The sequence below is a fragment of the Cervus canadensis genome, chromosome 5 (assembly GCF_019320065.1).
Source record: "Cervus canadensis isolate Bull #8, Minnesota chromosome 5, ASM1932006v1, whole genome shotgun sequence".
Classification (NCBI taxonomy): Eukaryota; Metazoa; Chordata; class Mammalia; order Artiodactyla; family Cervidae; genus Cervus; species Cervus canadensis.
In genome coordinates, this window is record NC_057390.1 from 13,143,572 (window position 1) to 13,161,494 (window position 17,923).

At 49.3% G+C, this 17,923-nt stretch overlaps 1 protein-coding gene across 2 annotated transcripts; it reads left to right on the forward strand.

Moving 5' to 3' along the window:
* The first annotated feature begins 582 nt into the window (after nucleotides 1-582).
* On the forward strand, nucleotides 583-13,459 carry CD207 (CD207 molecule). 2 transcript variants are annotated; one of them, XR_006269661.1, is made up of 8 exons: nucleotides 583-624; nucleotides 7,291-7,422; nucleotides 7,520-7,636; nucleotides 9,009-9,383; nucleotides 9,943-10,094; nucleotides 10,707-10,825; nucleotides 11,306-11,539; nucleotides 12,638-13,459. XR_006269661.1 is itself a non-coding variant. In XM_043470431.1 (7 exons), exons 2-7 carry the CDS (start codon nucleotides 7,347-7,349, stop codon nucleotides 11,454-11,456), a joined length of 990 nt encoding a protein of 329 aa, XP_043326366.1. In that variant the 5' UTR covers nucleotides 583-624; nucleotides 7,291-7,346; the 3' UTR covers nucleotides 11,457-13,459. The 2 variants fall into 2 exon arrangements, 1 of the variants encoding a protein (XP_043326366.1); XM_043470431.1 differs by having other exon boundaries at nucleotides 11,306-13,459.
* The last annotated feature ends 4,464 nt before the right edge of the window (nucleotides 13,460-17,923 follow it).

Sequence of the window (17,923 nt, forward strand, 5' to 3'; positions counted from 1 at the left end):
ACCAGGGATAAGCCTGTGTCCCCTGCATTGGCAGATGGATTCTTAACCACTAGACCACCAGGGAGGTCCTCATATATCTTTTTGAATTAGTGATTTTGAATTCTTTGGATAAATACACAGTAGTGGAAAAGCTGGGCCACATGATATTCTATTCTTGGTTTTTGGAGGAATCTCTACATTGTTTTCTGTAATAACTGCTCTAATTTACATTCCTGCCAATAGCCTATTGGCATTCCCTTTTCTCCTTATCCTCACCAACACTTGTTATTTCTTGCTTTTTTTGATAATAGCCATTCAAGGAGATACAACCAGTCCATCCTAAAGGAGATCAGTCCTGGGTGTTCACTGGAAGGACTGATGTTGAAGCTGAAACTCCAATACTTTGGCCACCTGATGTGAAGACCTGACTCATTTGAAAAGACCCTGATGCTGGGAAAGATTGAGGGCAGGAGGAGAAGGGGATGACAGAGGATGAGATGGTTAGACGGCATCACCGACTCAATGGACATGGGTTTGGGTGGACTCCGGGAGTTGGTGATGGACAGGGAGGCCTGGCATGGGGTCGCAAAGAGCTGGACATGACTGAGCGACTGAATTGATTGATTGATTGATTGATTTTAACAGGTATGAAGTGATACCTCACTGTAGTTTTGATTTGCATTTCCCTGACAAATAGTGATGCTGAACATCTTTTCATGTGCCTGTTGTCCATCTGTATGTCTTATTTGGGAAAATGTCTGTTCAGCAACTCTACCCATTTTTTTTAACCAAGTTGATTTTTGTTATTGTTTTTGGGTTGTATAAGTTCTTTATATATTTTGGATATTAATGCCTTATCAGATATATCATGTACAAATATCTCCTCCCATTTGGTTACCTATCTTTTCATTTTGTTGATGATTTCCTTTGCTGTGCAGAAGTTTTTTAGTTTGATGTAGTTCCACTTGTTTATTTTTGCTTTTGTTTCCCTTGTTTGAGGAAACATTTCTGGAAAGATATTGCTAAGACTGAAGTCAAAGTGTGTACTGCTTATGTTTTCTTCTAGGAATTTTATGGCTTACAGTTAAGTCTTTTAATCCAGTTTCAGTTGATTTTTACTTATAGTGTGAAATAGTGGTCTAGTTTCTTTCTTTCTTTTTCTTTTGTATGAGGCTGTCCAGTTTTCTCAATATCATTTATTGAAGAGACTATCGCCTGGTATAGACTACCCACTTCAGTGTTCTTGGGTTTCCCTGGTGGCTTAGATGGTAAAGAATCCGCCTGTAATGTGGGAGACCTGGGTTCGATCCCTGGGTCGGGAAGATTCCCTGGAGGAGGGCATGGCAACCTACTCCAGTATTCTTGTCTGGAGAATCCCCTACAGTCCATGGGGTCTCAAAGAGTTGGATACAACTGAGAGACTAAGCACACATTCTTTCTCTTATATGTTCTTTGATTCTCTGTATAAATTAATTGTCCATATATGTGTAGTTTATTTCTGGGCTCTCATTTCTGTTTCATTGATCTATGTATCATTTTCCTTCCAGTAACATGATAGCTCATTTCTTTTTAGTGCTGAATAATATTTCATTGTTTAGAAGTACCACAGTTTATTTACCTATTTATTATCACCCACTGAAAGCCTTAGACCTTTCATCCACATGTCAAGTATCAGACTCTATCTCTCAAACTTCAGGGATAAATACCAAACTTTCTGAATGGTTCTATTAAGGCCACACTAACTTAATAGAGGGAGGAAGCTTGGTAAGTACAGTAATGGCCACAAAAATGTCCACATCCCAATCTCAGAAACGGGAAGTATATTAAGTTACATGGTAAAGTGAAGCTATGGCTGCTAATGAGCTGGCTTTGGGAATTCCCTGGAGGTCTGGTGATTAGGACCTGGCGTTTTCACTGCCTAGGGTGTGGGTTCAGTCTCTGGCTGGGGAACTAAGATCCTGCAAGCCATGCTGCATGCCCTCACCCCCCCAAATAAATATAATAAAAAATAAGCTGACTTTAAGACAGGGAGACTATCCTGGATTATCTGAGTGGGCCCAATGTAAGAGGTCTTAGAAATGGAAGCAGGAGACAGAAGACTCAATGTCAGAGTAATGAATTGTGATAAAAACTCAACCTGCCAATGGATGCTGGCTCTGAGCCAAGCATTGTAGGGGTTAAGAAGGAGGCATAGATTCCCAAAGGAGGGGGAACTAACTCTACGTATCAGAAATGGAGATGGGAAGAACGCTGGGGAGAAGACATAGGAGCTGTCTATATATACTATACTATATAAATATATATATATATATAAATATTATATAAATATACGCAAGTTATAGTTGGATATCACTATGGATATAGATTAGGGTTTCTTAGGTGGTGCTAGTGGTAAAGAACCCGCCTGCCAATGCTAGAGACATAAGAGACTTGGGTTCGATCCCTGGGTCAGGAAGATCCCCTGGAGGAGGAAAGGGCAACCCACTCCAGTATTCTTGCCTGGAGAATTCCATGGACAGAGGAGCTTGGCAGGCTACAGTCCATGGGGTTGCAAAAGAGTCGGACACAACTTAATGACGAAAGAACAGCAACAATAACATGGATATAGATGTAAATGAATATACATATACATGTAGATATGAAGAATGAGCTGTGTGTATACCTATGGTTTTTTTCCTGTATGGTAGATAATTTTTTTTCCCTTTTTGCTCACCTGGTTTATTTTCTATAATGAGTACCATTAAAAAAGAAAAGATACAAAAATAAGATTTGCATACTTTTCCCCAGAGGCCGTTTATAGCTTTGAATTTGTCCTTCTCACTAAAGTCACAGGCAAGGGCTCTTTGACCTGGGTAGTTGAGAGCAGCCTCCTCTGCCTGGAACACAGTCATCCTTCCCAGCAGCCAGGCCGCTCACCCATACCCATACCACACTATTATGATCGGGCCAGATGGAACTGTCTGCTTACTGAGGTCTAGCCATGGTCACTGTGCCAGAGAAACAGTGCCCTCATCCAATGTTCTAAAAAAGAGGAGCTCATTCCCAGCATCAGGGGGGAGCTGGGGAGGCCCTGTGCAGTGTCTGCAGCCATTTTCAGTCTTGAGAGACTCTTCCTTTCTCCCTGTGATGACAGATGCTATGTTTTCCCAAGAGAAGCACTGCTTCTGAGGGACGGGTCCATGGCTGGCTTTCTCCTTGCAGCTGGTGCAGAGCAGGCATTCTAGGGGACAGGATGGATGAAGGGCCCCCCTTCCATTTCTTTCTTCTTGGTTTCTCTGTCCCATCCCCTGTTCCCAGGGCACATGTCCAGAGGATGGCATGACATCCTTTGGCATCTGGGGTCAGCTGGTCAGATCCCTCATCACATTACACACAGGAGTCCCCTGTGAAGCCCGTGGAGCAGTCTGCTCAGCTGTTGTAGCCATCTGCTTCCTCACTTCATTCTCCCCTCTCCTCCACCCCTCCTCTATTCCCCCATCCCCTCTCCCTGGTTTGCTGTCCACTCTAGTTTCCTCTGTGCCTCGGATGGAAGGACTTGGATCACCATGCCTTGGAGATGACTATCAGCATTGCTGGGACATGTCAAACGGCCCGAATCTCTTTTCTACTCCCATTGATTATGCCCACAGTCCACCTCCATGCACAAGGAGAGTCCCAGCCAGAGAAGGGGAAAGTGATCAGACTATTTCCTTCTTCCATTTTTATCCAGAGAAGGTCTTAGAACCCTGGGAGCATGGCAGTGGGGAAACAGACAGTTGAGCACCGACTTCCTGTCTCTCATCACTGCAGTGATTTTTCGTCGCTCTGGACCTGACCCAAAGCTCCTCCTCTGTTTGGAAGAGCAGGGATCTCCTGAGTGTCCAGGAGAACAGCCCTCTTTCCTGGCTGGAAAGTGAGGCTGGGGCACTTGCCTTCTGCTTGGTCTTTTCTCTTCCTCTTTTCTCCTCTGGGCAGTTAGGCCAGGAGAGACTTAGGGCACCCAGGGAGACTTTAGGAAATACCTGCGGATAAGCATGATTAGAGGAAGGTAGCTCGTGATCCGCAACTTTCCTGCAAAATGAGAAATGAAACTCCTTATGGCTCAGGCTTTTACAGAAATTGTCTCTGAAACCCCAGAGGGCCCACAAAATTGTGGTTGCTTCTTGCCCAGCTTCCTCATGCTGGATCAGCCTTTTGTCTAGCGATCAGCAGAACATCTACCTGCGGCTTCCATTTCCACCACTCTGAGTAGATGCCCCCAATCCCAGCCCCTTCTTCTATACTGAGTCCTGTTCCATCTTGGCGAGGCTTCCAGACCCTTTCCTGGGGCCACTGGGAGGGCACATGGGCGTTCCATCAATAGCTCATGCTATGTACCAGCAGAGGTTTGAGGGAAATCAACTTCTCAACAGAAAGGGAAATGGTCAGACATTCCCTAGTGTTCTGTGGTAGCTGCTCTCTCTCAAGTGCCTCGGAAGGAGACCAGGACCCCAAGGGCACTTTCTACCAGGGTCTTGAGTAACCTGGATTCCTCTCTATCTCCAGGCCCTGGGGTGAGGATGTGGGGCCAGGAACCAGGAGCAGAAAGGCTCAGGGGACTCTGGGATTAGACTGGGGAACAAGCAGGAGAGCCCAGAAACAGAACATTCTCACTCCTGCTGAGCCCTGGTAGAACCAAGGCTCTTCAACTAGATGAGCAACTTTAAGAGAGTGGGCATGGTTATCAATGTTCAGAGGCTGGCAGGGAGTTAACTAATGTCAAAGCTTAGAGCAGACAGTAGGGCAGGCCTGGATGCTATTTGGAGAGGGAGGAAGTGAAACAGAATGATAGGGACACAATCCTGTGACTCAGCTTCCTTCCCAGCGCTTGGAAAGTATGGTGTGGAGTCCTCTTTGGGTTCCCTCAACTGGTCAGAGAAACAGCTCCCGTTTGAGGCCTTCTCAGCCTGCAGAGGGAGCTGCAAGGGGCCTATAAGTGCAATGAACTGGTCAGACAGGGAAGTGGGATCCTCTCAAATATCAAAGGCATCAGAAGCCCCTGCAAGTAGTTATTTCCTTGGTCCTGATCATTTAACTTCCAACCTTGGTCCCTGACACCAACCTGTTCTCCAACTCCACCGGCTCAGAGTCAGCGAGGCCAGGTCAGCTTTCTAGTCCTGTGGCCAGAGTTGTAGGCATATTTGGATAAGATTTAAAATCGCTCTTGACTCATGCTTTTACAGTTGGAGGCTGTAGAAAAATGCAGTGGCTTCCAAGAGAGAGATTCCAGTCCACAGTCTGGAATTTCAGAGTTGAGTCATGATTAGCCATCACCTATTCCATTCATTTCTCTTTCATGCATCCATCCGTCTTCCACCCACCCATCCATCCATCTACCCATCCTTTCTTACATCCATTTTCTGTCCATCCATTCAACCATCCATCCATCCAATTATCTGAACTTCCTTCCTTTTTTCTTTCTCTTCGTCTCTTCTCTCCTCTCTTTTCTATCTTCCAGGGAATATTTGTTTAGAATATGTTTTGTACCAGGTTTCTCAGATTTGCCAGACCTCTTCAAAGTATGAGAGGCTTCCCAGAAGAAAACTTAGTCCCTCAGAGAGGGGCACCGAATCAGACGCTCTCTGTCCTGGGCATCTCCCATGAATGAAAGAACAGCTCCTGGTCTGATGTTGCTGATCCTCCCCACTTTGTCTGAGACCCTCAAGAGTGCAGGAAACAGAGAGGAGAACCCCACTCTTCCATGTACTTTTGAATCTCAAATCCCATTTTACAAAGGGATACTGGCTTCCCAGGTGGCGCTAGTGGTAAAGAACCTGTCCGCCAGTGCAGGAGACTTAAGAGAGGCTGGTTCAATCCCTAGATCAAGAAGATCCCCTGGAGGAGGACTTAGCAACCCACTCCAGTATTCTTGCCTGGAGAATCCCATGGACAAAGGAGCCTGGCAGGCTACAGTCCATAGGGTCGCACAGAGTCGGACATGACTGAAGCGACTTGGCACAGATCAACTAAGATGCCTTAACAACAGAAAGTTGAACATTTTATTGCAGTGGTCTCCTTACTGGTCTCCCTGCTTCCAGACCCCCCACACCCTGATCTCTGCTTCTTACCATAGTCAGAGTGATCTTTCTTCAATGTTCCTGTCCTTGTCTCTCTACTGCCTGAAGTCCTTCACTGGCTCCACATCACCCATAAGCCAGAGTTAAAGCTCCTTAACAGGACCCAAAAGGGTCCTTATGATCTGACCCCAAGTGCCCCCTTAGCCCATGCCCTCCCCACTCTAGTTATATACTTTACACTCTAACAGTGCCAAACCACTTACAACTCACCAGGCACACCATACTTCTGAATGTGCTAATCTCTCTACTTGGAATGTCTTACCATTACTCCAGTCTCTGTACTTCCTTTGATTTGTGCATATTCTTCTATCAGTAAGTTTATCACCCTGTGTGTGTGAGCATGTTCAGTTGTGTACGACTCTTTGTGACCCTATGGAGCATAGCCCGCCAGGCTCCTCTGTCCATGGGATTCTCCAGGCAAGAATACTGGAGTGGGTTGCCATGCCTTCCTCCTGGGGATCTCCCTGACCCAGTGATCAACCCGCATCTCTCGTGTCTCTTGCATTGCAGGCAGATTCTTTACCACTGAGCCACAGGGGAAGTATTGTCATTTATTTGTTCGGGTCTTTCTTTTCTGGCTTCTCTGGTGGCAGAGACAGTAATGAATCTGCCTACAGTGCAGGAGACTGGGGTTTGATCTCTGCATCAGGAAGATCCCTGGAGAAGGGAATGGCAACCCTCTTCAGTGCTCTTGCCTGGAGAATTCCATGGACGGAGGAACCTGGTGGCCTACAGTTCGTGGGGTCCCAAAGAGTTGGACATGACTGAGCAACTGACACTTTCACTTTCTTTTCTACTAGACAGAATCGAAGGGAAACAGAACTCAGAGAGGAAGGAGAAAAAGGACACAGGATGAAGATGGGTGAACTGTTTGAGTGTAAGGGCCATGATTATTCAGCTTTGTGGCTCAGTCCCGGTCCAGTGCCTGGTATATCGAAGGCACTCAACATGTATTTGTGAGGTGAAAGGATGGCTGGATGGATGATGGATGAGGGCCGTCTTATAAGAGAGAAAGCTTAGTCTGAGGACAAGATGGTTAAAATATCCATGTAACAGATACCCAGAGAAAATGATGGCCTCTTCTTGCGAAGTCAGACTTCTGAGGAGCAGACCAGGCTGTAGCCTAGGAGAGGCAAGGTACCTAAGCCAGGAATGGGGAACTTTGGGATGACATAACGAACTCTGGGGGTCACTTCCCTTTTCGTCTGGATAAAAGGTCTTTGGGGAGACAGCTGGCTGGGAGCACCTGTCCCACCAGGGTGAGCGTGCAGGATGAAGACTGCCAACAGCGAGGTCCTCGACGCGCACTTCACGGTAGACAAACAGAACGTCTCCCTTTGGCCTCAAGGCAAGCATCAGCCTCTGCTCAGAGCCTGCTCAGGGCTCTGTGGGCAAACTTGCAGCTGGCTGCTCCTTCACCAAACACTCTCCTCTGCTTCCTGCAGACCCTCCTCCCAAGACGTGTCCATCCCAGGTTCTGGGGAGACTCCTCACGGTCCGCGCTGTGGTCGTCTTCCTGACGCTGGTCATGGTCACCTCTGTCCTGCTGCAGGCCATTCTCTGTAAGTCCCCAGCTTTGACCTGGGCTCGGTGTTTCCCCAAGGCCAGGGGTCCTTCCCTTCTCTGATGGGCTCTCCCGCCTCTGGCTTTTTCATGTGTCTTGTTTCCTCCTCTTTCCATATGCAGTCAGAGAGTTGGCAGTAAGACCAGCTGCTTCTCCTTCCTTTCCAATTCTGGGGAGATTTTCCTCACTGGGATCAGCATGCCTGTGCTCAAAGGTATGCTCTTTCGTTCCCAGGAAAGATTCATCCCATCTTCATCCTGGGTCACTTTTCTCCTTCCTCTCCGAGCTCTGTGTCCCTTTGATTCAGAGCCTTGTGGTGAATCCCCAACAGTGAGTATAATGATTGCTGACCCCATGAGGGGCGGGGTCCCAACTGTAACTTCATCCCCAACTGACTAGGCCAGGTTAGGGTTAGGGAACACCTCCCCCCACCCCACAGGACCCTTTCTTGCTCTTTTCACTCTCCTGCTCCCACAAAGATCATGTCAAGGGAGATGCCCTACTTCTTCACTGGATGTGTGACTTATCTTTCTTCTTCTTCCTGCTTTGCCAAGCCTGCTTGGCCTCTGCTGCTGGTAGAAGCTTCTTCCTCTCATTAGGTCTCCAGATAGCAGACAGAGGGAACATCTGTCTTCTCCCTTCAAGGCCCCAGGACACATTTGGACTTGGACTTAGAGGCTCTGAGTAGAATCTCCCCTGCTTTTAGTCCACTGGTATACTTTTGGTTTCTTCTGTGGCCTGAGCCTGTAGCCTGAGCAGACAGTAACGGGGGGTAGGACAAGGGAAGAGGAGAAGTGGTTTCATAATTCTCCCTTCTCGTTTTCCTCTGGAGAAGAAATCACCTCCAGACAAGAAGTCTTCATGGCTGGCCCCTCCAATGGCCATGAGGGACCTATGGGCAGTCATGGTGGGGACGGTGCTTCCCTAGCTGATGGGCTCTGTGGGGGTCTCTGGAAAGAGAGGGCTGGGAGTCAAGTGATGGGACCCAGCGTGACATGAGAAGGATGACAAGGGGGTGACTGGAGACATCTCATTACCAAATGTGCCTTGAACATGCAAAGGAAATATAGGACTGGATTCTAATCCCCTCTTCTGCTTACCTATGAGAGCCTCAAACAGAGATCCCATGATTTACCAATCTTTGCATGATCTGCATCTGCCAGAGTCCCTGGCACATGGAAGGTGTCCATCCCATGTTTGTTGAATGAATACATTGTGACTGAATAGAGGGTAGGCAGCTGCTCCTTGGGCTGGGTCCTTGGGAAGCTTGAGCCCATACTTTCCCTCCCCTTCCTTTCGTTACCCTGGGAACACCCCACTCCAGTCCCTGAGGGTCCCTGCAGCTGACCTCTTGACTTCCTCAAATTCAGATCCCTGGTTCATGGGCACAATATCAGATGTCAAGACCAATGCCCAGTTGCTGAAAGCTCGTGTGGACAACATCAGCTCCCTGAGTTCTGAGATCAAGAGGAACAGAGGTGGCCTGGTGGCAGTGGGCATTCAGGTCCAGATGGTGAATGCCAGCTTGGATCGCATAAGTTCTCAGATCCGGAGGTTGGAAACAGGCTTGAAGGAAGCCAGTGCACAGCTGCAGGTGCTAGCAAGTAGTTGGAAAGCAGTCGATGAGTTGAATGCCCAAATCCCAGAGCTAAAACAAGATTTGGATAAAGCCAGTGCTTTAAATGCAAAGGTCCGGGAACTCCAGGGCGGTTTGGAGAGTATCAGCAAATTGCTTCAACAGCAAAGTAAGTGACCCAGAAAAGAGCATTGCAAGTTGGCCAGTAGCCCGTGGGACCTTATTAATCTCAGGCATGATGCCATTGGGCTGGTGTGTGTGGAGGAAAGCATGGGCATGGCTGGAAAGTTTAGAAGAGAGGGGCTCAGCACTGGAGTTGGGGAGGACTTGGGGGCTGTTCAGGAGAGAAGGGACCAGGGACCAGCCGGGGCTCCCACACCAAGCCACAGAATATGAAGACATAGGGAGTCTCTCTGTCTGGGTCCAAACCTCACCATTTTCCAGCAGCTCCTGCCTAGGGCTCAGGGGCTCAGCCACTTGTGATGGTCAATGGAGAGACGGGTTCTTGATCCATCCTCTCTCACTATCCTCTCTCTGAGCCCAGAGACTCTACCAATCTCAGACTTTCAGGATCTGAGGGACTGTCCCCAAGCTCCTACACAAGGACCAATGGACCCCAGAGCCCAGCCCCATTCACTGTATGTCTGGGATCCTGCTCAAATACTCCCACCCAGCCAGCACCAGAGAAAGCAGGAACACCAGAGTTCACATTTCACCCTTGTTCCCAGATGACATTCTCCAGGTGGTTTCTCAAGGCTGGAAGTACTTCAGGGGGCACTTCTATTACTTTTCTCAAATCTCGAAGACCTGGTACAGTGCCCAGCAGATCTGTATATCCAGGAACTCCCACCTGACCTCGGTGACCTCAGAGAGTGAACAGGTGAGTGCTGTCCCGTGGGCACTAGGAAGGGGGTATATTGGTAGCTGTATCAGACAGGATGGGCAATATGATGCTTCATTGACAAATATTTCCAAATATCAGTAATTCTTCACAATCACTTCTCACTTACACACTCCGTGTCCACTAAGGGCCAGCAAGGGGTTTTGCTCATTGTGGCTACTTAAGGGATTAGGCCAGAGGAGATTTCGTATCAACACACGTTTCCACAATTGCTGAGGTGAGAAAAGGGAACATGATACATGTTGGCCCTTAAAGCCTGGAAACAACACATTTCATTGGCCAAACACACGATGCAGTATTTGTAGCTTCAAAGAGGGCAGGATAGTGCAGCCTTTCCATGTGCCCAGAAAAATAGAAATATTTGTGAATAGCCTTAATGACACCATCTAGCCCAAGAAATCTTCTACCTGGTGAGACAGAATATTAAACAAGATCCTTTCATCTTAAGTGGGCCAGCAGAGTGGGTCAGAGTCAGAGTCAGGATGGAGTCCCAACCCTGTGTCTGAGGGTGCAGGGGCTGTGGCCGAGGGTGAAGATGCCCAGAGAGACAGACGCTCTGACGCCTTGTCTCTGCCTACTGTCTTCCTGCAGGAGTTTCTCTACAGGACGGCAGGCGGACTTCCCTACTGGATCGGCCTGACCAAGGCAGGGAGCGAGGGGGACTGGCACTGGGTGGATGGCACTCCGTACAACAAGGTCCAGAGTGAGAAGTAAGTCCTCAGAACCCGCTGTCCCAGGCTGACTTTCTTGGGCTGGGTCCGGGGCACGAAGAGTGGGGGGAGAGTCCCACTGACCCCAGGGTTTGCCTTTCTTCCTGTCCTTGATCAGCAGGAGCATTGACCAGAGATCTAGCTGATCTCTGCCACTGATTGGCTGTGGAACTGGGGACAAATCCACGGCTTCTCCATGCCCTCTGGGGTTTGGCAGCACGGCCGTCCTCTCAGCCTTGGCAGGGACCTCATTCTAAATCTAGGTCTTTGCACTGTGGGTTCCTCTAGGGCCTTGAGGGTGGCGGGCTGGTGTGGCCCTAAGCCGGGGGGAGATTGCAGGCTCAGAGGTTGACGGATGACTGGTCCTCTTCCTCTCAGGCATGAAAAAACTTGCAACCCTACCACCCCAGCCCAAAACTGGGGTTGAAGTCTCTCATTCACTCACTGGAAATGCATTTTGCTTTGTTTTTTCTTTGGTAGGTTCTGGATTCCAGGTGAGCCCAACAACTATGGGAACAACGAACACTGTGTCAACCTAAAGACGTCCGCACTGCGGTCATGGAATGATGCCTCCTGTGACAATACATTTCTTTTCATCTGTAAGCGATCCTATAAACCATCAGATCCATGACCGGACTGGCCCCTGTGCTAGCACTTTAAGCTCCAATGCTCATTGAAGTCAAGGAAATGCTCCTCTCTCCCTTGTCCTCCAAGGTGATTTTGAACCTTAATTTTTCATGCTTTAAAATTGTCCTGAAGGCATCCCAGAGTCCATCTGCCTTGGCTGGGAATTCTCTGGCCTCACAGTGGATATCCTTTCCCAGAGTCCATCTGTCTTGGCTGGGAATTCTCTGGCCTCACAGTGGATATCCTTTCCCAGAGTCCATCTGTCTTGGCTGGGAATTCTCTGGCCAAAGGATATAGTGGATATCCTTTCCACTTCAGCTTCAAAGGCAGATGAAGTGGAAAGGATATCTTGGGTTGAAATGTGGAGGTGAGGGTAGAGAGAATGAGGAGTTTGCACTGCCCCAGTGAGATGGACCATGATACACCATCTGGGGCAGCACCCTGGGCGGGGGGTCCGTCCCTTTGGAGAAGCCTCAGCTTTACTGGGTGAAATTTGTGTACGACCATCCCAGCGATTCTCCAGAGACTGAGACTCTGGGCATTTCCAGCTGATACCCCAGAATTCCCAGTTGCCTTCCTAAGTGTTCTCAGTGGGAAGAGCTCTGCTCTTGGTAGGCCCTGTTCATGCCATGTACCCATGGCCCCCGTCATCCTTATCCTCCGAGACCTGAGCCCCTTCCTCCCTGGGATAGGCTTGACTGGTTCAGGTCACGGGCTGAATGGAAACGTGTCTCTGCAGACCTAGACCAGTATCCACGTGCTTCTCCCTACCCATCACTTGCTGGGTGCTGCTCCCCGGGTCCCAGTCTGTCTGCCCAGCTCCTCTGCCTTGGTCCCTGGGCCTTCTCTTTCTTCTGCATCTCCTCTCTCCCCAGGGGTCGGGGGAAGCGGCCTTCAGTGGAGAGGGTACCCCAGCTTCATTAGAATAAAATGCTGCCTGGGAACATTTTCTTCCTGGGGGTACAGGTGGATGTGTGGGGTGGAGGGGACATTTGCTCCACTGGATATGAAGTTCTGGGGTGTCCTCAGGAAACAGTTACGGGTTCAAATAACAGTCAGAAAGTCCCAGCCCTGGAAATGCCATAAAACATGAGCAGTACTTATCTTTGGTTTTTACTGAAATGCAGCCGAATAGGACTGCAGTGTCTGGTGTGTCACCACCCTCTGGATGGTCTTTCTTCTTAGACATTCGCAGACCAGCTTCTGTTCTCTGGCTTTGCACTGGATGGGGAGATGCGTCAGGTCTCCCATTCTTCACAGAGACCCTGATCACAGCCACCACGTCCAAATCTGCCATCCAGGGGCCGAAGCAGGAATCCAGGCTGCACCAGAGTGGAGCAGAGAGGAAGCAGAAAGGGGTGCTCTGTGAATGCATGGCAGGCTCAGCAGAGTGGCCCTCCTCTCCTTGGGTTCCTCGTTAGATGCCGTCTTTAGGGTCCTGGGCAGGGAGGATGTTTTTCTTCAGTGACTGTGACCAGCAGAGTGGTGTTATGGTTGTGAAGAGGCTGAAGTGGAGGGATATTAGGAGGAAGCTTGAAGGAACAGGGGGCATATGGGCTTTTAAAAAATGTGGTGATGATGAGGAATGAACAGTCAGTGATGGGGCTCATATGAGAGCATTTGCCCAAAGCTCCAGGGACGTCTGAAGTCTGGGGGGTAGGGGCACATCAGGGAAGACCGGCGATCACACAGGCTAGGCTGTGCGGGCCTGGAAGGTGTCTGCATCTTCTCTAAGAAATACTTGGCTGTCCTTACTCTTCATAATTTGAAGTGGCAAATTACGGGAGAATATTACTTCTTCCCAGTGTCAACTACCTGCTCACAGCACTAGCTGATGGAGAAATGAAATACAAGCTGTAGGCTCAGAGCTGCCTCTAGGGAACTATGCCATTGTGCTTCCAAACCCGACTCTGCTCTCCACCCTACTGTCACGCCTGACCTGTCAGTCACCATGTCTGGGCTGCCATGTTTTGTGTGTTCTTTATAATTAAAAATTTTTAAAAATTATTTCCTGGATGACTACTTTTTATTCACTTTTTGATGTGGTTTTATTTCATTTTTTAATTAATTTATTTTAATTGGAGGATAATTACTTTACAATATCAGGATGGTTTTTGCCATACATCGACACGAATCAGCCATGGGTGCACACGTGTCCCCCATCCTGAACGCCCCTCCCACATCGCTCCCCACCCTACCCCTCTTGGTTGTCCCAGAGCACTGGTTTTGAGTGCCTTGCTACATGCGTCGAACCTGCACTGGTCATCTATTTTACAAATGGTAATACACATGTTTTATTTATTTGTTTACTTTTGGCAGTGCTGGGTCTTTGTTGCTGCACACAGGCTTTCTCTAGGTGAGCGGGGCCTACTCTCTGGTTGTGGGGAGTGGGCTTCTCACTCCGTGGCTTCTTCTTTTTTTTGGAGCATGGGTTCTAGGCCCACTGTGCTGTGCTGTGCTTAGTCACTCAGTCATAGACTGTATGACCCCACGGACTGTAACCTGCCAGGCTCCTCTGTCCATGGGGATTCTCCAGGCAAGAACACTAGAGTGGGTTGCCATGCCCTCCTCCAGGGGCTCTTCCCACCCCAGGAATCAAACCCAGGTCTTCTGCATTGCAGTCAGATTCTTTACCATCTGAGCCACCAGGGAAACCCAAGAATACTAGAGTGGGTAGTCTATCTCTTCTCCAGGGGATCTTCCCAACCCAGGAATTGAACTGGGGTCTCCTGCACTGCAGGCAGATTCTTTATCAGCTGAGCTACCAGGGAAGCCCAAGGCTTCAGTGTTTGCCGAGTATGGGCTTAGTTGCTCTGCAGCATGTGGAATCTTCCCAGACCAGGGATTGGACCCGTGTGCCCTGCATTGGCAGGCAGATTCTCAACCACTGGATCACCAAGTAAGTTCCTGAGCTGCTGTGTTGAGTAGCGTGTGACCCTGCCCCACACTCCAGCTTCCTCCCCAAGGTAGGCACTTGTCACTAGGGCAGTGGATTCAAAGATTTGCATTGTAAGACCTAAAATTTCACTTATTGCCACGACATTTTTTGGGTCTTGCTGCTGCTGTTGCTGCCGCTAAGTCGCTTCAGTCGTGTCTGACTCTGTGCGACCTCATAGACGGCAGCCCACCAGGCTCCCCCGTCCCTGGGATTCTCCAGGCAAGATCACTGGAGTGGGTTGCCGTTTCCTTTTCCAACGCATGAAAGTGAAAAGTGAAAGTGAAGTTGCTCAGTCGTGTCCGACTCTTAGCGACCCATGGACTGCAGCCTACCAGCTTCCTCCGTCCATGGGAGTTTCCAGGCAAGAGTACTGGAGTGGGTTGCCACTTTTGGGGCCTTACAGGGCCCCCAAAGCCTAACTATGGGTTCCTCCACTCTCACCAGATGTGTTCCCTGACCTGGCCAGTTCCCCTTGACTGGACCAGCAGATCTCCACCCAGTTTTCAGCCTATTGGGTTCCTCTAGCCTGCCAGTACAGAAATTATTCAAACAAGTCAGTCATGTCCTCTTGCAGGGACCAGGGGCACCTTATCGTCTTGCTGCTGCAAAGCCTGCCTCCCACAGCCCTTGCTGGTTCCCTCTGGTTTCAGGTGTAACCCCCATGTGGCCTGGCATGGTATCCAGTGTCCTCCTCCAGACTGTGACTATGTGTGACTAATAAGATGCTGTGAGTCTTATGTGTCCAGAGTAAGATGCCATGCGTTTGGCCACCTTGTACTGTCTGGGGCAAGAAATGCCTGCCTCACTGCTATGGACTGATTGAACCCACTCCCTCACAATTCTCATGTTAAAATCCTAATCCCAATGGGATAATGTTAGGAGATGGAGCCTTTTGGAGGTAATTAAGTTATGACCAACCTAGATAGCATATTAAAAAGCAGAGACATTACTTTACCAACACAAGTCCATCTGGTCAAGGCTATGGTTTTTCCAGTGGTCCTGTATGGATGTGAGAGTTGGACTGTGAGGAAAGCTGAGTGCCGAAAAATTGATGCTTTTGAACTATGGTGTTGGAGAAGACTCTTGAGAGTCCCTTGGACTGCAAGGAGATCCAACCAGTCCATCCTGAACGAGATCAGTCCTGGGTGTTCATTGGAAGGACTGATGTTGAAGCTGAAACTCCAATACTTTGGCCACCTCATGCGAAGAGTTGACTCATTGGAAAAGACCCTGATGCTGGGAGGGATTGGGGTCAGGAGGAGAAGGGGTCGACAGAGGATGAGATGGCTGGATGGCATCACCAACTCGATGGGCATGAGTTTGAATAAGCTCCGGGAGTTGGTAATGGACAGGGAGGCCTGGTGTGCTGCGATTCATGGGGTCGCAAAGAGTTGGACATGACTGAGCGACTGAACCGACTGAAGTTACCAGAGTGAAGTCCTCACGATGTGATTAGTGCCCTTATAGGAAGAGACTGAGAGCTTGCCTCTCTCTGCCTTCTCCGTTTACAGTAAGAAGGCTCTCTGCAAAAGAGAAAGAGAGCCCTCCCCAGGAACTGTGTCCACAGCATCCTGACCTTGGATTTCCCAGCCTCCAGAACTGGGAGAAAGAAATTTCTCTTGTGTAAGCCTCTTAGTTCATGATGTTTTTGTTTTAGCAGCCTGGGTTGACTGAGACACTCACCACTGGGGTAAATAAGAAACAATTAGAACAAGGCTAGCGAGGAATCTCTGATTGGTTCTGATGTGAAGGGAGGTGTGGGACTATCTGACCACTTTTCTAGGAGAGAATTTGAACCTGGAAACACCTGGGGATTGAAGCAGTTAACAGAGAGAAGTCAAGCTGGAAGGCCCTGAGTTAGAGAAAGGCTGGCGGGATCACCCCGGGGCAGCTGCAAAAACTCGGAATACGCAGAGGCTATGAGGCAGAGAGGAGGAGCACACAGGGAATATATCTTGCAGAGAAAAGAGAAAGGTGCAGAGGTGAGGGTAGGCGAGACACAGAGGGTTGAGCAGCAGAGTGAAGGCCGGAGAGCCTGGCTGCTGAGGTTCCTGGCGCCACCTTCGCGGCAGCCAGCCCGCCTGACACTTCTGGGAGGGGCCCGCCACTCCCAGCTGATCACCCTGTGCTGTCAGGGGTTGATATGGAGGATAGAAAGCTTCTGGAGCATCTGAAGCTAAGGATCTGCATCTCCAGGAAGACAGCCCCGTACCACTTGGCAGACAGGGAAAACCAGTGTGAGAGGTCCCCACCGATGAGTGGCTCTGGTGTTAAGGGATCAGATAGCCATTTGACTTTTTCTGGCCAGAAAGAGAGAAATACTCTGCAAGGATGTAGTAACTTCTTGGTGCTTCTTCCTGCTGGCAGATGATGCTCTTGTAGGAGAAATGAAAGCTGGGAGCCTGGAGTGGGAAGGGCTTGGGCGCAGGGGAGGGGGTGAGAGGAGGAGTCCTGCTGACCAGGCCTGGAGGACTATGACCCTTCCCACCCCGGTCTCCATCCTTACAGCTGAGCAAGGGTTCTCTACAGTTCTGCTTTGGAAGCTCTGTCAGCTTCTCAGTCCCAGGAAACAGGTCCTGAGTTAGCTGATGTGGGCCCTTCCTGTATGTGGGGAAACAGAAACCAAGGCAGGCCCTCTCTTTTCCACTGCCACCCCTGGACGTCCGATAAGGCTCTTGAGGGTACCTCTAGCAGCCCCCCTCCCACATGGACACTCCTGGCGTCTCAGGCAGAGCTGTTGACTGACTTTACATTTTCCTATGTCTTCTCCTCTCTCCTCAGCTTTCAACTGCCAGGAGGTGGCAGGATGGTGGATGGTGGATCTGCATTCTTCACTCACACATAAACCACCCAAACACACACACATATACATACATATGCACACACAGCACACATATACACACATAAACACACATACACATATACATACACATCACCTACACATATTCACAGGCATATACACATATGTGATCAGTCACTTCAGTCACGTCCGACTATTTGTGACCCCATGGGTATCTTGCTAGACTCCTTGGTCCATGGGATTATCCTGGCAAGACTGCCGGAGTGGGTTCCCACGGCCTCCTCCAGGGGATCTTCCTGACCCAGGGATGGAACCTGGGTCTCCTGTGGCTCCTGCATTGGCAGGTGGATTCTTTACCATGAAGTCACTTGGGAAGTCCATATGTACCTAAACACACATAGGTATGGACACATACACACATCCATATACACACACAAATATACACATACACACATATTTCACACAACACACATATCATACACACACACACACATCCCCATATTACTGTGGCATCATGAGCTGGGCATAGGCAAGCCCTCCTCTCCTCACCCTGCAGACGGGCTGTGCCCCTGGCTGGCTGTGGCTGTGTGGACACTGGCCATTGATGACACAGGTTGGACCCAAGTTGCTCTCCTGGCCCGGCCACAGGAGGAGGCACGTTTGGCCTGGCTTCTCTACCATGGTAGCTGGATACAAGGGCTGAAGGTGAAAATGGGAAAAAGCAACACAATTG